The sequence below is a fragment of the Eretmochelys imbricata genome, chromosome 4 (genome assembly GCF_965152235.1).
Source record: "Eretmochelys imbricata isolate rEreImb1 chromosome 4, rEreImb1.hap1, whole genome shotgun sequence".
NCBI classification, from domain to species: Eukaryota; Metazoa; Chordata; order Testudines; family Cheloniidae; genus Eretmochelys; species Eretmochelys imbricata.
Window position 1 is genome coordinate 89,531,984 of NC_135575.1, and position 21,304 is coordinate 89,553,287.

The 21,304-nt window shown below is 41.4% G+C and overlaps 1 protein-coding gene across 2 annotated transcripts in view; it reads right to left on the reverse strand.

The window, feature by feature from the left end:
- Positions 1 to 2,812, reverse strand: part of TUSC3 (tumor suppressor candidate 3) — a 282,259-nt gene extending 279,447 nt beyond the window's left edge. Inside the window, exon 1 of one of the 2 annotated variants that reach the window (XM_077814571.1) lies at positions 2,657 to 2,812. In XM_077814571.1, the coding sequence (XP_077670697.1) occupies positions 2,657 to 2,812 (156 nt within the window). The remainder of the gene's footprint in view (positions 1 to 2,656) is intronic. The other variant, XM_077814572.1, reaches the window with a different exon arrangement.
- Between the last annotated feature and the right edge of the window lie 18,492 nt (positions 2,813 to 21,304).

The window sequence follows — 21,304 nt, forward strand, 5'->3', positions numbered from 1 at the left end:
CTAGTAGCAAGAAGAGTTGAGCAGCAGTGACAAAACCCAGAGATTCTGTCATGAGCTGTATAATAGCTCTACAGCTGCAAAGAGAAGTAGGCTCCAAATATGAACACCCAGTCCTGAAGTAAAAATATAAACAATCAAAGATAAACACACAGTTTGAGAACACAGCTCACGTACCACTTTTAATCAGAAGTTCCTTGGCTGCAACAGAGATGTGTTGAAGTAAATTACTGCATTCCCATAGCAGTTCTGCAAATAACTTAGATTTAAATGATTGCAATAAGGACCAATCCCCCTGCTTCTAGCACAAGAGAATACGTAGTGAATAGAAAAGCATGTTCCCCAACAGAATATTAAAGTAATAGCCTCCCTATAGAGGCTAATGAGTTACTACCCCTTGGGCAGGCGTAACCTGCATGAAGCACAATATGGCTCTCAAAAACTAAATGTATGCTTACTGAGTAGTGATGACTGAAGCAAAGGAGAACATAGTCAAAAAGCACTTGGAAAATGATACTACTTATTTCAATACCTGAATAAGGATGTGGTTGCCTAAAGTTCATGTATTCTCAAATTTAGGTCTATAGTCCTTAACCATAGTTCCTGCACAGGATTTGACAAAAATACTATCTATAACCTTCTCTCCCCCATCAGCTTCCTTTTCTCCTACAATTTTCTCCAATCAGATGCAGATTCTCTAGTTCCTCCACCTGCCCTAGTGACATCCATCTCCCTCATGCCCACTTTCACTCCCTCCCTCATTTTTCTCTTTAGCCTCTCATTCTCCTCTGGACCTTTCTACTCAAAATATATACCATGAACTAGATTTTAGTTTCAGTTACACCAAGGTAAACAAGGTGTATCCTTATTGTCTACAATAGAAGTAACCCAGATTTATACTAGTGTAAAGAGAACAGCATCTGGCTTCATATGTGTACAATACAGAATCAGAGAAATTTCTTTCTACTTACTAGTGTAAACACGATTTCCATTAGGATTGAGAGCTCTGTAAAGAGCTCATATGATTACATGAAAAAGCAGAATGTTACCAAATATGCCATGTAAGAAAGTAAGAGATGAGAGAGAAATTGTTTTTTTGTGGAATTGATGTTTAGCACTCAAGAAACATCCTGTGGTAATCCCTTGAGCAGGAGGAGGGAGAAAAACTTTTCTTGAGGCTTCTCCCATTTGTTTGAGCAAATAATTCAAACAACTGATTTGTTAACAAAACTGGATTTTCAAAACAAAGTCATGAGTTTTTTGGTAGCAGTCAAACAAACCAACAAAAAAAGCAAGGCACCCTTTGAGTTCCATAATTAAAACCATAAATCTCAAAGAGTAAAGCTAAAATGTCACAGTAGGTCATGATTACTTAAGGCAGAATTACCATTTGTTTGTTTTGAAATTTAAATGGAAACTTTAACGCAAAAAATTCTTCCAGTGTTTTCACTCTACTAGTGAGTGAGAAGACCTAAACTGAATTTGACCACAAGCTAACAAGGAAAAATTAAACTGAATGTTTTAAATTTTCCTAACTGAAAGACAGACAGCAAACAAATATCATGAGTAATGTGACATGCATTTAATTTGAATAATCTAAATTGTTAAATTGATTTTGGTTTTACTATTTTGTTTTTTAATCTCCTACCTCTCCCCCTCTCCAAGTCTTTAATAAGTTTACAAGTATTTCTTTGATCTTTAGAACTGAGATTCAGGGTACACACAGGCACACTGTGATTGTTTCTATGTTTGTCTGTTGGCATTACTTTCAGTTGAACAACAATCATATACCATTCAATTTCATTGTTCATACAGTTAGGCCTAGTTAATTTCACATTAGAGTCTCCTGCAATAGCCCAAACAAACAGTGTAAAGCCAGACCTCCTCTGCTGTTTTTAAAGGTGTTTTAATTGGGAAAAATGCATATAGAACCATGCCCATTGACTTTAAATTATTTATTCAAAAACTACATTTAGGGCCAAATTCAAATGGACAGGACTTCTTTTGAGGCAAACACAGGGTGAAATGGTGTAACAAGATAAAACTTCAATATTGTGAATGTAAAGTAAAATCAAAATTATCCAACATTCTACTGCAATTAATCCGGATATGTGTCAGCTATCGATTTACACGTAATTAAGTCTTTTGAGAGAGGCCTGTTTTGCCACTATATTAACAGGCAAGTTTAAGGTGGCATTGCCACAGCTAGAATGAGTGTGGTGGATCAGCAATTTGCATGTCCCTACAGCGGGGGGAGAGGAAGCCATCCAGGCGATGGATAGCAGGCGGGGGAGCAATCCACGCCCTGGTGTCAGCGCCCCCAGCAAGGTGGGAAGGAGCGGGGGGCTCACCCACGCAAGTGCTTCCGGGCTGCGGACCCTGGCGGCAATGGGGCACGAACGGCAGCGTGCAGAGACCCCGGCGCTGTGGGGGAAGGAAGGTGGCGGGGCAGAGGGAACCCCCAGAGCCCAGGGGAGGGAACAGCCCATCCTGCAACGCAAGGGGAGAGCCCGGGAGGGGAGAGCACGGCTGAGTCACGTGAACGAGTCCCCTCCCCGACCCCCATTCCCCAGCTGGGCCGCGCCTGGTCATGGGGCTCATAGGGCCGGGGCGGGAGGTGGGGGGCAGCGCTGCAGGACATCCCCAGCCTGCTCCCCACCCGGGTCGGAGCTCGCCGGAGAGGAACGAACGGTTCTACCTCCTTCTTCTTCTGTCCGCCCCCGAGCTGCACGCAGAGCAGCAGCAGGAGGAGGAGGAGGCAACTCCCGGCCGGCAGGTGCAGCAGCCACCGCGATGCCCTGGTACCCAGCGCCATGTTCCCTCCCCCCGCAGCCCAGCCTCCTTCGGAGAGCACCTGCCGCACCGTTATCCACCTCTTCCTCGCTGATTGGACGAGGACCCCAGCCAATCACAAGCGGCCTGCAGCACAATGGCGACTGGGAAATGTAGTTCTTTCTCCCCCTTGTGCTTCCCCTGCTTGGGGCACGTCTCCGGCGCTTTTGAGGGTGTCGCACATAATTCTTCGAGGCCACCCCCGAAGGTTATACTGAATTAGAGCCTGATCCTGCCAAATGCTGGGCACCTTCAAGTCCCATTCATTGTGCAAACACTCAGCTCCAGCCAGAGGCAGCAGAGGATGAAGCTTAATATAGGGGTGCTGGAACAATTTGTATAGTGGAGGTGCCGAGAACCATAGAACCAAACTGTAAAATCTGTATATAATGGAAATCACTTCAAGCCAGGGGTTGCGGCAGCACCCCAAACACCCCTAGTTCCAGCACCTGTGGCTTAATATATGATTAATGTCACACCGGTCAAAGGTCAGGCATTGCACTTGACACTCAGGCAACCTCCTGACCAAGCCAAGAGGGTAAAAACCGACCTGGTTACTACTTTAATATGGTCATCTAACAGCTCTGGGGTCTAAAGTTGCAAACTCTGGTGACTAAATGGCTGATGCACTCCCACAGTAAAAAGAACTAATATTATTTCTGCTATCTCCTCCAACTTATTCTCTCAGCTCATCTTCATCACCTTAGTCTTGTCTGGTTTAACGTACAAGCAGCTCTCTCTCATCCATGGACAGCCCATTTACATTGTCTGAGGCAATGGATGACTTTGTTGTACAAATCAGACAAGACAAATATACAATTTGGTGTCATGGGCATATAGAAAATGCCATACTACCCAAGCTCCCCTTTTTAACCTTCCTCATGGCCCCATGTACACATTGAACAGGCGGGATGACACAATGCCACCCTGGTTCACACCACACTTAAGGGTCCTTCAAGAAGAGGAGTAATTGCCCATGACTATCCACTGAGATCTCTCGGAGAAAAGAACAAAGCCACTGACGGGGAGCCTCACCATTCCAGAGGCAAGTCAGCAACACCCCATGATCAACAATATTGAAGACAATTAGTGAAGATAATTAGATCTTATAATATCAGAATGGAAGAGATAACTGACTACTGTAACAAATGCTGTTTTTGAGCCAAAGTCATGTCTTTACCCAACTTGGGTCAAGATGATCAAAAGAATCCAGATACTGTGAAAGTGTCTCACTACAACTTTATCCATAATCTTACTAAAAATAAGTAAGAGGAGTTACTAGATGATAGTTGGCCATACTGTATATGTCAAGGATAGCTTCTTGAGCAGAGGCTCAATGCTTCCTTTCAAAGCAAGAGGCAGTTTGCCCTCTCTGAGAGGACTGACAATTTCTACAAGCAAAGGACTCAGTACTATTAACAATGGATCCAGTATTTAGTACTATTTGTTAGTGTAATTTATGTTCTTTTTACTTCTTCAACCACATCATTTATGGACAAATTAAGTAAAACCAAGTTTAACACAAATCTCCCTAAGGAGAGTTGTAAGGGACTGTTCCTTACAACTCAACATTTTGCTAACTATCTTTACTTTTTCTTTTTTAAAAACAACTTTTTTTCAGGTAGGTTTAAGTCTGGGTGTCAGTGTTGCATCAGAGCCCATTTCAATGAATTGCACCTATGTTTTCATGAAGTGTTGTATAAAATGTTGCTAAATGTGATTGAGGAACCAAAGAATTTACATCTACACCATTATGCAGTACATTAAACCCTGTTTTGTGCTCAAATAATAATTTTGCTTTGTTCAGAAATTAACATTTTACTGTTATGTTGAATATGCTGTGTTATATTAGACAGACAGCATTAAACATATTTGTATCTGTAATCCATGTATCTGGGATGACTAGGAAAGCACCTGGTATAACCAAGAATTCTCTTTTTTACATTAGCTATGTGGTTCTCTATATTTGAGAGGGGTACTAACTTAGGCTCTCCGACGTGTCTGATTCTGCAATGATATTGATAAGATAGGAGTGCCTCTTCTCAGGGAGATCCCAGGATTTTGTAGTCTTGTGGACAACTTTCAGTCTATTATAAACAGAGCTACGAAAAAGAGAGACAAGGACATGAGTAGTGTAGAGAGGGATTACTTCAAGCAGCTGGTGTGAGTTTTGTGAAATAGGGAGTGTTCAAGAGTATCAGGGGAGCATCCAGTTGTGCTGCACAGATATCCCAGAAACTGGAAATAATATTTTGAGTGTGAAGGGGAAACACAATGGAGGGAACTAGAAGAAAAGCTAGGAGAGTCTGCTGAACTGCACACACCACTTCACTATTCTGATTAGTATAATAAGGGATCAGTGATGAAACAAAGTTTGTCTTAGCAAGAAAGTATTATCATTGCACTGTGGTGTGCACAGGGGAGAATGAAAAAGCCGGACAAAATTGTAATTATAAAAATGTATAATCAATTTCCTATCTTTATTCATATTTAACGGGGTGCTTGTTTAGCTGTGTTCTTTCCCCTTAATGTTATATTAAAGCATTAAAAGCATTATATTAAAGCATACTTTGTCAGTAATTCAACAGCATACCATCTTGTTATGGGGCAAACTCACTACCCAAGCACCCCTTCATGCCAGGATGTGACATTGCACTTTGTTTGGGAGCAAAATGCAATAAGACCTGATTCTCTGGGCAAGTAAATAATAGAAAGGTAAGGGAGGGGTCATTTGATTCATAAAAATCGACAGAATCATAATTTCAATGTTATCACCTTCAGCTGTATGGCAGGAGAGACTTGCTGCCCCACCCTGGCTCCCAGCTGTAGCTCCTGCAGTTGTGGAAATTTTGATAACACAGTGCTGTAGGAAATGCTGAGTTAGGGTATCATTCAAAAGCTCTTTCTCCTATGAATACATGTCAAACCTAGAACAATTATGCAGATATACAGGCAAGAAAATATTTTTAACAGTTGATTTTAATTATACTTTAACATAGGGAAGCATCACTTACATTAAAAAAAAAGACATTGACCTTTAGTAATCCTAGGGAAGTTAGCCTTGACATGTAGGGGTGAAAAAAATATTCATCAAAGTCATTGCAGGTGTCATCTCCATCTAGGGCACCACTGCTAGACATTTTGTCACACTGATCCTCATCCATACTGTACTCACACATCAGTATGAGGAAGCCAGCTGGCCAAATATCTGTAGGGTGGTGAGCATCTGATCTTTATAGATGAGCATTTGATTAGGTGAAGGATTGATTTGGGAGTGCATGGTATTTCATGCATAATTGGTATGATCAGTCCATCTTCTAAGACCCACCAATACCTGATAGGGGGATGGTAGTTCAGGATGTACTCGATCATCCCAGAGCCATTTGATTGCTTGATAATTTGCCCTCTTAATAGCAGCCATACATTCACCCTTTCAATTCTTCTCCATTTGCCTGCTTCTTGGAAAACATACATGGAGGTAGTTCTTCACGTGTTGTTGGTCTTAAATGGTTAACTTGGCATATGAATGTCTCCAGAGCATTTATGACCTCATCAGTCAGTGTCTCATTCCTTCTAAGCACCTTCAGAGCAAGAAGAGAGTCTTCAGAGGCTGAATCAAATTTTTTCAGCCTATCTTCCAACCGTGTCACAGTCTGAAAGGGTGTGGAGACCTGGCAGTACAGTGGCACAAAAACAGAATCTTGCAGAAGTCTTGGGTAGTGTCTCACAAAGAGCACTAGAACATCCATATCTTGTGCTAAAAACCTGAGTTTAGTAGCACCTCTCTCTCTCTGGCTTTGATGGCATGCAAGATAATTTTAGTATCAGCTTCCTCACAGGAAGTACAAACTAACTCCACCAAACAGTACGAGGCAGCAGGTTCATTACAATATGTGACGACAAAATTCTTCAAGCTTTTCTTTACATTCTGGAACATTTTTCCTGTAAGGTAGTCAATTAACTGATCCCTCATGCGAATATGAGACAGCATTTTCTTCATTGTGACATTTGAGATGTTCATGGAGTCAATGATTTTGTATTGGACAGGAGCAAATAACATGAAGTCTTTTCTTTCTTAAGTCTAATTCCTTTGCATATGTGTCAAACAAGGTGGACTTCATAATAGGTCCAGTGAAGTGTTTAGCCAACTCTCAGAAGGTTAATGGTTTCTAGTTTGTTGAGAGTATGTACCTCAGTTACTCAATTTATGATTACTACACTGAAAGGCCTCTGCTGGTATAAGGCACCGATCACTTTCTCAGTGGGTGCTGGCTTAGGAAGACAGTGCAAGATGTGCATTAGTCTGCTTTTTCGCCTGACAAATATGCATTGCTCCATCACATTAGACCATTGAGCTGGTACCATGGAGAACTCATACTGTCCCATAGTCTTATGTAGTTCAACATCATGCTGAGAACTAGACACAATCAGGAGAAAAGCAAACAATGACTTGTCTGCGGTTATCTCTGTAATAGTCACTGCCCCGTCACTCTGACTTTCTTTGCATATGAGCACAGCTTTAGTCTCTTCTTGATTGAAGCCCATGGATAATTCTTTGGTTTTTGAAGTCTTCATACAATTAATGACCTAAAGTAGATAAAGAAGTCAGTCAAATAGATATCTTGTCACTGAAGACTACTTTTGTCATGATATTAATGCGCTCCTGTCTACCATACACGAATGGATTGCCAGTGAGAGTAAGCTCATCTTATAGTTTGAAAATTGCCCTTTCTTGGCATTTAACTGCACTTAATGAGTTTAAATGGTGTTTAGTTACTTCTGGTGAAGTCATCTGAGCCATGTTTAATGTTTAGTTTGAAATTTGATGGCATTCTGGGGTTGTCCAGTAAAACCAGGAAAGAGCATTTGGATGCTGTATTATGTCCACAAACTCCCCAATGACTTTCATTGCTCTGTTTTTGTGTTCTAGGGCCTCATCTGAACCAAATGCACAAAAGAGAACTTTTGCCAACCCAATGTCCTTTATGAAATTCCTCTGATGTGTCAGGTTCAGACTTTTCTACACCTCTTATTTCAGCAAGGTACCAGGCAGACATTGCAGAATAATTAGTTTAATCTAAAGCATTTTTTTAAAAAAAGTTTCACAAAGTCTTCCAGTGCTGTGAGGTGCACATTCATGACATTTAAGGTGCCAGTGAGCTTTTTGTTTAATCTGGTCCTCCACAGTTGTACTCTCCAAAGATTCAGCTACTAGTCGGTACCCTTTGTCTCCCCACTGATGTCTAAAAATGATTAAAAAGCTCAGTAAAGACAAGGATTTGTTATACTAATTTATATTATGTAACTATGTGCATATAATTTGCAGATGTATTCCAGCAATTTCGGGCAGGATGTCGCTTCTCTTTGCCAATGATGGCAAGTTAAGTTGAAGCACACCTTCCATTTATTGTGATGTGTAACATTAAAAAAATTCAACAGGTATCATGTTCTGAGTATTAATCAATAACCGTACTGTCAGGGGAGGGCCACAATTTAACTCTGTGAGGGCTGCATGCTTGAGATGCCCATATTAAAGTATAATTAAAAACATTGATTTTTAAGTATTTTCTCAAATATATATTTACATACTTGTTCTTGTCTCATCACGTTTGGTACTATTGTGTTTGTGGGAGAAAGAGCTATTGAATGATATCCAACTCCACCCATTTCCAATGACATGGTATCAAATTTTGCACCAACCAGAGGACATGGAAAGGAGAGTTGGGGGAGGCAGGCAGCAAGTCCCCCCTGCCATGATGCAGAGGGTTACACCATTGAAGTTATGATTCTACAGATTTTTATGAATCAAATGACCCCTTCCTTACCTTTCTATCATGAACTTGCCCATGGAATTGCACATGCTCCCAGACTAAGGGGTTCTTCTGCTGTAGTGCCCCCTGTTGTCTGTCATCTAGTGCTCTGGTAGTCTGTAGCTTATGTGGCTTGGCCCTCTGGCCAGCTCACTTTTCAGTGCCGTCTCCTTCCAGGATAACAGAAAAGTCCAAACAGAAAGAACTAAAGTCCAATGGTCTTTGTCCGAGACTTTCTAACTGCATCTGAGACCTGTCTCCTCCTCTTTTAGTCCTCAGGATCTATATTAGGCACCTAAGGATTGTCCCTTACAATTCTGTGCTACTTCCCTGGCCTGCTCCCTGTTTGTCAGCCTCTTTCCCAGGGATACAGACTCCACTTTGGAGTTCCACCCTGGACTTTTCTTCTTGTACAGCTTCTTCCCCACCAGCTACTGAGGAGCTTCCTCAAGGCCACTCTCAGCACCTCTGGCAGCAGCCCTTCTCTGCCTGAGCTGCAGACTTTTATTCCAGCTATTGCTAACTGAACACTTAGTCACAGCTAGAGGAGTAATTAGCCCAACTATTAACTCTTTTCTGTCTATATATCCTAACAAACATGTATAATGTATAAAATTGAAGTTGCGGTCACACATCAGTATTTCCGGCATATATTAGCATACAAGAACATTGGAATTAAAGAAAAAAATTGAATTCCAAAATTCAAAGTTGTAATTCCACAATGAGCCACAGAGTCACAGTTTAATTCTGCCTGAGATTATACAATTGTCAGATTAGTTTAGAAGTATTTTACAGTTGGTTTTCAGGAGGTCTGTGTGCGCAGTTGGACATTTTTCTATGAGAGAAGTTAGTTAAAAGAATGATGATGAAGCTGTTGACCTGATTTATGGACTAACTGTCTAACCCTTTTTACTGAACATCTGGCCTTGAAGGCTGACATTTTTTTTTCTGTTGGTAAATAACAGCATAATAAAAGTGACAGCATATGACTCTGGACATCTGTCATTTTTAAAATGTAGCATTCAGAGGAATGGAACTATAATCCATTTCCATCCTGATGTATGAGTTTGCCACACATTTATATAGCTAAACATTGTGTTTCCAAACTGACTTTACTAATGTAGAAAATCTTAAGAAAATACACAATTTGTAAGAATGCACAATTGCTTTCACATTTTAAATTACAACTCTAAAAAAAGGAGTAAAGCAAAAGTCTGCTTTGAATTTGAAAGTGACCTTCCCTGTGTTCATGTTAACACAATGTATAAAGTTAGTATTTTGGATGTGTGCATGCAAATTGAGTCTGCAATGGGATGCATTTTGAAGTATATTTATTATAGCTATTCTTCAGGAAGCCCTGTAGTATTACCACTTTACTTGCACTTCCTGCTAACTGGTTAGTGTAGTGGAATGCTGTTTTCTTTTCCCAAGTATGAATTTTGGCTTTTCTTGTCTGCAGAGGCAGAGTTAAACTTGTGGTGGTTATGGTAGAGGTGGGGCAGAAAGGGCTGTTTTAAGGTGTTGAGTGCCAAGTAGTTTAACCCCCCCCCAAAAAAAACCCCACCCATTAAAATGTATAGCCTAGAAAAATGAGAAATAGTAGGCCAAATCTTGATAACTGTCACTCATAGGCAAATCTGTGGATGTCACCCTCAACTATTTTAGTTACCTGATTGTTCTGACCAGGCCTGGTCACAACGATTAAAGAAAAGAAAATACTCTAATTATTAATTATGAATATTGTATTAAGAAATAAAAAGAAAAATAACAAAAACAAGAAAGCAATAAATGATGGCTACTTCAGTCACCATCTCTTCTATCTCTTGGTAGAGCACTTTCAACAAAGATTACATCTTTGAGAGTGGGTCCTCTCTGGTGGAGACACTTTGTTAGGTAAGAGAAGAAAAAAGATATTTTTCCCCATCAGTAGTGAGTCCTGCCTGAGTTTATCATAGATAACTAAAATCGTTTACAGAGAGGCAAAGGAATTTCACTTAAGAGTCAGTGAATCTTGTTTGGTTTATCATGGATAAAGAGTTTATAAATGGCAGAGGTAAGTGATTTTAACGTTTGAAGAAGGTATTTAACTCAGTTACTTAAAAACAAGCCATTCAAGTGTTACTCAATAGCAATTGTTTGTTTTTATAAACTCACCAGCTCACTCAGTGGTTCTGAGACAGGCAGATTAATGATTATTGCAAATCTGACATTCAAATTAAATTCCACGATTTCTCGGTTTATAATGGTTTGCTTATGTCCCCTTTCCAAGAGTACACCATCTGAACAATCTGTTGATTAAGATAAGTTGTTAATTAGAATAGCATTTCAATATTCTATTAAAATTACCGGACCACTTTAAACCTAATCTCTTGGCAGAAGCAGTGCTGGACTGGAAGGTTACTTCTTTTGAATGCTCTGTTGTGGCTTCTTTGTCTTCTTACTGTACTTTATTTGTTTGAAAGATGAGATTAACAGACTAGGTTGAGATGAGAGTACTGAGAGCTGGTATCTCAGTTGAGAGAAATTTATACCCATCTCATCCTCTGTTCTCGGTGAAGATGAAAGACACCTTTTTCAAGGTCTTTGCTGGATCCAAATATCAGCCAATGTCACCTTTTCATTGGCTCAGCACCTTTATGGATTGGTCTTTGTTGCATTTTCAGCTCAAGAATATGCTAGCCGATAATACATACACAGCTGGATTGTAAACCTTCAGCTGTATGGTTATTGTTTTTTGTCTTTGTGGCAGGAAAATCTTAAAACATCTTTAGACTTCTAACTTTTCCTTTATTGAGTTCCTTTTTTGATAACCCTGATAAAACGAAAAGGCTACAAAATAGATTAGATTTTGTTTTAAATGAGTCCAAATATGCCATTTTTATACAAAAGTCTTTCTGTTTTAAAAATAGACTTTTTAACCTAAATGGTTCTTAAAGAGACTCTTTAAAATTAAGTGGTCAAAGATTATATTTCTTTCCTTCTTATCATTCCTTGTAGAGGTGCTTCTTCTTTTCTTTCTGAGTTTAGTAAGGAAGCTGATTAAGCACTGACAGATTGCATTCCCCAGCTAGTATAAATACTTTATACTTAAATGGTTTCTTATGTTGCTAGCATGTTATAGCAAAATCATTTGATTCCACACTGGAACCTCTTAACTTCATGATACAGTGAACAGTATTACATTAGATGTTTGCATTTAGATACAAAATATTTGAAAATGGACATCACAAAAGAAGCCTATACCCTCTGTGATAGTGTGTTCATCCCAGACTGTAAAGGAGGGGGTTAAAAGCACTGAGGGAGGCAGCGCAGGGAGCCAATTGGAGAGTGGCTGCATGGAGCATCCAGTCATGGCCCAGTGACTACCTAAAAGGAGCTGCAGGAAGCCCAAGGAGAGAGGACTGTTCTTAGTGGGCTAGAGAAAGCTAGCACCTTGGACAGCACAGGTGCTGTCAGGGACTGGAAGAGCAAAAGGGAGGGTGCTGGGATTGCGGAAAGTGGCCCAGGGAATTGAAGCAGCAGTGGCGGAGAAGTTGAGAGGCAGCAGGAGGCTGCTATCTACAGGGTCCCTGGGCTGGAACCTGGTGTAGTGGGTGGGCCTGGGTTTCCTCCACTTGCCACTGGGGAAGTGGCTGGACTATAAACCTGGAAGGGGAAAACATGGATGTTGGCATGACCAGAGGGCTGAGTCATGAAGAGGATGCTGTGATTCCTGAACTGAGGCAGGTCTGCACGTGCAGAAGGCAGCAGGAGAAGCACAACCAGGGGAGGGTATGCTGGCTGAGAGAGCTAATCCCCAAGATGGCCAGCAGGAGGGCGCTGCTCAGTGAGTGAACTCCATCACACCCTCTTAATCATTTAAGGAATAAAATGAAAGTTTTCACCTTTAAGTGGAAACATAGGATTAGAAGTAATCAAAATATTTCCCAACTACATTTTTCCTTAAAGCTAAAGGAATCAAGTCTTTAGAGTGTTTATCAAAAAACTATTTTTTGCTAGAAATGTTCTAGATTTCTTTTTGTAAAACTGAAGTTTTAAAGAGGAGATGGGGTTCTGGCCCTGACTCAGCTTTTGTGGCATTGGTAGGCTCCTGGCTTTTCAACATTTCTCTCTGATGTCCTAGAAAAGACTATCTTGGCATCCCTTGGCAAAGTGGAGGTGTCCTACTCTTTGAGAAGACACTCCTATTGGTTGTTTGCCTTTTTAACCAAAAAGTTCCAAATATTATAATCTACAGTACCTTCACCTAAATCTTACAATTAAAGTTTCATCCCAAATACTATAAGGGCATGTCTACCCTCCCCTAAAGTTTGAACTACAAGGGTGGAATAGCAATGTATACCAGAGTGCTGTGCTGTAACTCCTGGGTGCAGGCTGTGGGTATGAACTAAAAGATGGCATTAACATAGCCCTCTTCAAACAGGATTACATTAAATGAGAAGTAGGAACTTTTTAGTTTGTGCACATGGCATCCACATGAGGGAGTTATAGTGCAGCACTTTGGTAAGCATTGCCATTCCACCCCCATACTCAGAACTGCTGGGCAATGTAGACATGGTCTAAGCAAGACAATAACTACAATCACATCTGGATCTAATTTTCAAACATGATATAAACAGAACAATATTAAATCCAAATATAAGTTATAAAGCTGCATTCCAGAGTCTGCACAATCAGGCCTGGAAGTGTTAAGTACAGTTTTATGGCCTAGGAGGAGATTTTCTCCTTGAAGCTTTCCATGCCTATTACTTACTGGGAGAAAATAGATTTCCCAGGAGTTTTAGCCAGCCTGAACATTTCATTTAATAAAACAAGCAACCAAAACATAAGCATGTGAATTATAATATTCTCCAAGCCTCATGCACGTGAAAGTAATTGTGAACTTCTCCTAAAATTCAGTAAGGGTAAAGGAAAACATGTAATAACTTAAAATTTCCATAGTAGATTACTATACTTTTATTAATATTCATTTTTCTATCAATATTAAAGCTTATAGCCCACAAACAGTAATTCTAGCTTATTATAGAAGTGTAGCTTAACACAGAATTTCCTGGATTTTAACTTTTTGTATAATTTTAATGTTAACATCTTCAAAATACTGAGATGTGTGAAATTTTAACTTTAGTGTAGCAAAGGTTTTTTGTTGGAATTTACTTACTTTTAAAAGCAATTCTAAGGTCCACCAGAGATAGGCCCTGGTCCTGCTCTAGAAGCCCCTCAAGAGAGGATCTCCAAACCATATTAAAGAGATTATATGGACAGAACATCAGCTTCATTTGAAAACTTTAGAAGTCTCCTGCTAACCACACTCCAGATTCAATATCCTGTAAGGGGCAATCCTGATGCTGCAAGCCACTTAAGGTCCACACATGTAAATGTGTGCCTCATAAGCTGGGCATCTGTCATGAAAAGTATAGGAGATGTGTAAAAATGCAACATTTCTCCTGTCTATGTTCTAATGTCTGCAGCCAGGGCTGTCCTCCATAGCTCTGCAGAAAGAGAAGATATGTAGCTGTCAGGAGGCTTTCAACTTAATAGAGCTAGTGGAAGAAATCTCCTTTCCCTTTCTCCTGCTCTCCAGTACACATAGAGGCTACAGAATGATGAATGCCTTCCCTTTTGCTACCTCCTTCTGCTCCCTTTTTCCTGAGTATCCTAGGAAGTAAAGGTTATAAGGTTATAGCTACCACTACCACCACTACCCTGATCTATCCTGACAGCCTTAGAAAACTCTTCAGCCATTGAGACCCTCCAGTCTGCATCTCTGTGAGCTTTATGAGCCTTGTCAAGGGCCCACCTCCCCTTGCAACTTTTAGGAGGCCATTTGTGTCTTAGGAAGCTCCTCGGCCCATACTGTCAGCTGAATTAGGCTCTTGGGGGAGCCCTACTGCTTCAGCTTTAGGAGGGGCAGGTCAGTGCTCCACCATCACCACACAACCTCAGAAGGTCCTCTGAGCCTCTAGCTAAGCAAATCTTGAATCATCCATAATACGGAAGACCCTGACACAATTAACTTCATATCTGGTATGAAAATGCTACCTTTGCTCCAAATATAATCCTCCAATGCCGTGGCCAATACAGTATTTTTGTGAATTTTAGAAGACAGCCAAAATTGGGTTAAGATACTAGGACCATATATAAGTGAATGAATAGTTAGGGTATATAATAGAAAATCAGTTGAACCTTAGCTATTGAGCAGCTACTGCCACTCCATAGGACCAGTTTGATCATATGAGATGAAATCCTGGCTGCACTGAAGTGAATGGGAGTTTTCTCATCCATTTTAGTGAGGTCATGATTTCACCCAAGATTTATTTTATCTCTTGTTTCCAAAACAAGTCCATGACAGTAAAATAGTAATGTACATATTCACTTAAGTAAAATGGGTTTTAAAACAGTCAAATGAAAGTTTATACATCTAGGAACAAAGAATGTAGGTCACACAAGATTGGGGACTATGTTGTGGAAAGCAGTGATTCTGAAAGGGATTTTGGGGTCATGCTAGTAAACAGTCGAACATAAGCTCCCAGAGTAATGCAGTGGCTAAGAGAACTAACACGGATGTAGGAATAGGAAGGTGTTATTGCTGCGGTATATGTAATTAGTGGGACTATTATTGTAATACTGTGTGCAGTTATGGTGTCCGCACTTCAAACAAAGTGTTGAAACATTGGAAAGGTTTCAGAAAAGAGCTACAAGAATAATTTGAAGTCTCAAAAACCGGCTTTAGAGTGAGAGATTAAAGAATCTTAGTGTTTACCCAAGAGAATGTTACAAAGTGACTTGCTGATGATCTACAAGTATCCATATGGGGAAGGAGATTTCTTATAGAAAGCTCTTTAATTTACAAGACAAAGGCATAACAAAGCCAATCGGTGGAAGGGGAAGCTAGACAAATTCAGTTTAGAAATAAGGGGCATTTTTTTTTAACAAAGAGCGTAATCATCTAGGATGTGATGAATTCTCCATCACTTGAAGTCTTTAATTAAAATTGAATGTCTTGATGATATAGCTTAGCCATAAATTAACAGTGTAATGCAGGAATAACTGGGTGACATTCCATTGCCTGTGCTAGGCAGGTGGTCAGAGTTGATGCTCATAATGGTCCCTTCTGGCCTTAAAAAAAAATCTATGAATATTAAGACTGCTAAGGCATAATATGTTAACATGTATTTTTACATAACTGGGTACCTATAACCTGTTTATTCTCAAAGCATTCAGCCTCCAGTCATTGAAAACACAAAAGTTTCAATAAAAGCAAGAAGTGGAGAACCTGAAAGGACTTTAGATTATTTTTTATTGAAATTAAACTAATTAGGTTTTATTTGCAAAAACTGTCTGAAATATTATGACGAATCAAATATTTTTGAGGCAGAATTTCATGTGCACTTTCACATATTGCTAATTAAGAAAGATGTCAGTTGTTTCCTGTTCCTTTGCACTGTATCACTACTTGATAAAAATTAGGCTCAATGTATGACATTTTGCTTTTTGGTATACACATGTACAGTGGCACCATATATAAATTGTCCACATAGGGCATGTCTATACAACAAAACAGAAGTATACAAAGTGCAATACGCAACTTTTAGTGCACAGCAGCAGGATCCACATGGACAGTTAGCACACAGCACACTGGAACACTGCTGATTTACACCCCAGTGTGCCACTGACTAACTCGTCATATAGACAAGCTCTTAGCTACTGCAGTTTGTACGTCACTCTGGTAGCAGTGCAACAGTACTTCCCACTCTAAGTTTAAGAAATATTATGGTAAAGGAAAATACTACAATGTATGTTCCATTATAAATAGTGATTGAAAAGTAATATATAGCACACAGAAGCTAGTGTGCAGCCCCGTGGATAAAACCTTAGAATAGAAGAATAAAATGAGGAAGGAAATATATCTGCTGATAAGATGCCTGATCCAAAGCCCATTGAAGTCACTGAAAAGACTCCCATTGATTTAAATGGATCAGACCCTAGGATCTGCATAATTCTGCAAACAATTATGCATGTGCTTAACTTCATGAGGTCAATGGGGATTATTCACATACGTAAAGTTTAGCACGGCAAAAGTGCAGAAATGAACAGATATTGTGTAGTCTGATTAATTTAATTGACTTTAATACACATTATCAAATAGCTAGAATGGGATAATTAGGCCTGACAGTGTTTGCGGGATTGTGCCCAAGCAAGCATGTCTTGTAGTTGTTCATTTCCATCTATATGTAAAAAATAAGTGCAGGGTTTGGTGGCCATCTAACAAAAAAGAAAAATCTGATTATGCACAAAAAAAGAGTTCTGGGATTAAAACCAGAAGAGATATTACATTAAAAGTAACTTCATAGGATTCAAATCAGGTTTTATCTCCAAGTAGTTTGTAAAGTAGATTAAAATTAGTAAAATAAAAGGATTAAAATACAATCAGTATTCTCACAATCAAGGGTCCTCCATCATGCTTCAACAATTTAATTAAAGGACGGCAATGAATCTTATGTCAGCAGAAGTGTGTATCTCTGTAAGCTGTGAGCCAAATCAATGAGCAAAAATACAGCATTGCAGGATAGTGTTGCAATAAACGTCTGTTGTATAAGCAAATACCATATTCAGAGTTATTTTCAAACAAATGGAAAACATTTCATTTCTTGACTGATGTTCGCATTAGATTTGTGGTGTTGTGTTCATAGTCCAATAAGAATTTCCAAGTAACAAATAAAAAAAAATTTACATGGAATCTTTGCTAGGTGCCTTAAAAGTGAGTGCAAAATTGAATTGTCCCCCCCCACATTGGGGAAATTTGAAAAACATAACTTCTGATTTATCTTCAGACGTATGAAATGAGACACAAGTGACATTGCAGCATACTGTAAGCCCCCAGAAGCAAGTACAATTTGGAAATGAAGCCCAGGACCCCAATAATTGAATCACCTTATATTATATTTTCCCCAACTGTAAACATTTTTCCACTGCTTACGAGGAAGCACAAAAGGAATCAGTCATCCTTTCCCACCATCCCCCATCTCAAAGAGCTAGTCTGCTCACCAAATTAAGAAAAACGGAGATCCACAATACTCCCTTGTTGCAAGACCTGGTACTATGGCATATATTGGCAGAAATTATTATCTGTATGTGTATGTCTGCAAAAGGTTTTTTGGTCAGATTGTCCTTAAAATGTGCTGATGTCACAGTTCCTATTATCCCAAATCACAGGCCCAATGGGAGGTTTGCTTAAGTAATTGAGGCCTGTGACTTGGAATAGTCAAGGCTATTACTCTGAGGTAAGCACATTTCAAGCCAATACAACTGAGGAAAAAATCTTTTGCAGAGACATAGATGTACATTAGTCAGTGAGAGCTTTGCCTGAGGGAGGAATGAATAAGGACTTCAGTGATAGGCCTAATAGCTTTATAAAATATATACTAAGTCCCACTATGTTTTCAAGACTTACAAAAATATTTCTTCACATCACCATGCTTACTATTCATATATTACAGCGTTACTGGATCATAATAAAGTTATGACAATATGGAAGACCAAAATAATAATAATTTAGGGGAAATGCTAAACACATCACCAACATTTCTAATCATCAAAAAATTCACAAAAAAGTAGCATTAGGAGTCTCTGTTTTATAGTTTTCACCCTCCTTTGGATAACCTTAACTACAAATAATAACTGGTGACAATCACCAGCCTGAATCTTGTTGTCCAAATAGCATCCTTGGGCACAGTCCTTACATTTGGCCAACTTAGACTTAAATGCAGAGTGCGGTAGGGTTACCAACATTGATTGCATGAATTCCTGGAGGTGTCCTCACATGACATTATCTTTAATTAAAGATTAATCTTTAATTCCTGGAGACTCCAGGACAATCCTGGAGGCTTGGCAACCCTAACGGGCAATGAGGGTGAAAGAGTCTGCCTTCAAACCTCGTTTGCGGTCCTCTGATCCCAGGGTATGGATGGGAGCAGTTCTTCCCACAAAGTACATTAAATCAGGCCAAAAGGCTGTTAAGGTTGCTGGGGTCACTTGAGCACAGCAATGTCCTTGCTATGCCCCTGTGGCAGGGCCTGCTGAAGTCCACAAGCTGCTCAGAGATCTTTTTGCTGGTAAAACACACAGTGCAGTTTATTTACAATGTTGGTTCCCAACACCCTTGTATGCTATAGAGCCTTATACTTACAGCCTTGGGGAGCCCTCCACTCTTGAGGCAAGCAGAGAAGAGCAAGCAGTCAGTCAGTCATACATACCTTCTTTCCTGTGCCCTTTCTACCCTCAGCCCATCAGTTAGGCACAGTTCTTCTCAATAAGGTCTGCTCTGGTGTAACTAGAGCTGCAGTAACCTGAGGGCTAGTTCCACTGCCATTGCTCAGGGAGTCACAGCCCAACCAGGCTAGGACCACTCTTGCCGCCTCGTTGGCTGCTGCTGCCTAGGAGCCTGCTGGCCTTCCTCCCAGAGGGAGCGTGGGACACCACCACCATGATTGGGCTCTCTTCTGGCTGGGTATCTGTTGCTGTCAGAGGAGTTGCTGTTGCTGGAGGAGGCAGTCGTGGAGGTATTGCTGTTGCTGCTGTGACGGGGACTACTGCTGTGACCTGGACTGAGTTTTTGTTTCCGTTGGTGTCTCTGCCAGTACTGAAGTGGTTGTCGTTGCCGCTGTGGATGGGGAATAGGAGGGGCGTGGAACCCTCCCTCATCATTACCATCATCCCCTCCATGACGCCTACAGACCACCTGGAACTGCCTCCACTCACCAGCCCAGCCATTTGCTTCCACCCCGGATTGCCCCCTGGGGCCCTGACAGTGGCTGGACATTGCTTACAAGCACACATAGGTGCATGTGTTCTCCCTCTCCCTTTGGGCTTGCCCTTTCCCACAGCTGCACTAGGCTAGTGAGCCACCTACCTGCTGCTTGTCCACCAGCCCCCTGCAGTGGTTTGCCCCCTTCCCTTTTTTGTTACCCCCCCCGTCCCACTGCCGCCAATTTCATCTGTCCCCTGCTATCAGGCCCTAGCCCTTGCAGGGTTTTTTCTGGTAGTTTGCCTGCCCCACCCCTAGTGCATGGGAGTTTTTGTTTGTTTGCCTTTCGTGCCCTGCACCAGGTCTGTTCTCAGAAAGTTCCTTCCCTTTCCTCCCTGATGGCTCCTGACCCTTGCCTAGCCCCATGCTCCTTCCATGCTTGTGAATCTCCCCTTCTTCTGTTTGATCACCCATTCACTACATCCTAAATGTACTCACTTTACAAGTGTTTTCGGAGCAGCTGATACCCCACCCCACGCTGGTTATTGTGCCCCTCCCCCTTCTTGCCTTGTTTGGCGCACCTTTGACCTCTTCCTGTCAGCATCCCCCCTGCATGCAGCCTAGCGGGGAAGTGTGGTTAGCTGCCCCCCCTTTCCCCTCCTTTCCATTCCCTTCCCACCCTCTGGTGTTTGATCCCGACCCCTTTCTGGGGGAGGCTGAGGGAGGGGGCACCTGGTAGCTCTTGTCGCTCCCCCGGGCTCACTACTCCACTCTTCCCCTGTGCTACTGGTTTTACTGCCAATGGCCCCACTGGGGCACAGGCAGGGATTTCACCACTGCCATGGCTTCCACCTCTGTTTCCTTCGGAGGAGACCCCTCAGCTGGCAGGAAGGGCCAGGGGAAAAAGAAGAGCAAGAACCCCCCCTGAAAGGAGATTCCTCCCACAGTGGTTATTGTGCCAACCACCATGACCCAACCATTGGCTGCAACTTCCCTTTCCCCGCTGTTCCCTCTACCAGCTCTGGGGGTGCTCATCTCTTGGCCAGCAGAGAGTACACTCAGATGGCTGTAGCTCCTCCACTTGCCGCTCTGCCATCTGCCCCTGCCACCTCCTTTTGTACCCTCTCTAGTGGCCAGGGCCCCTTCCCCATCCTGACCAGGAAGCATTGAGTGCATTGCCTCCTGGTGTCTACCTTGCCCTGCGTCAAGACCTACATGCAGATATTGGTGTGGCATGGTCATTTTGGCAGCCTCCAAGATGTATGAGAAGGTTGTTGTCTTCCTGGCATTGGAGGCCACCGCCCAACAGGCAGTAGAGAGAGCGTTGGTGTGTGGGGGGCTTTACATCCCCTTCGAGCCACTGGAGGACCTGGGTGTATGGGTGGTCTTTATTTCCATCTCGCCCTTCCTCCCCAACGCTGTCCTCCTGCCTCTCTTCTACACCCTGGGGACTCCCATCTCTGTCATCAGTCCTCTCCAGTTGGGCTACAATGACACCACCCTCTGCCACCATGCTCTCATTTCAGTCCCTGCTAGGCAGAGCAGGCAGCAGGCCCCTTCCTGCTGATAACTTGCAGAAGAACAAGTTGTCAGCATATAAAACCTAATTCTGATCATACTTTCACCTGCACTAGTGTTGCTCCTCTGATTTCAGTGGTGTTACTTTGGGATTACTCAGGTGTAACCCACATCAGAATCAAGACCATAGGAAATAGTGATATCACAATTCTAATTCTATTTTATGAAATGGTAATGCTGTTCTGTCATTTTAACAAGCAGCTCTTTCCACACACTTAACCTGTGATAAAGCCTGTGTTCCAAAAAGAGTGTGTGTTTGGGCAGAAGGGGGTGTAAAATAATCAGAGGAGGTTGGGAAATGTATTCATTTTTCTTTCAATTTAAACAAAAAGAAAATACCATA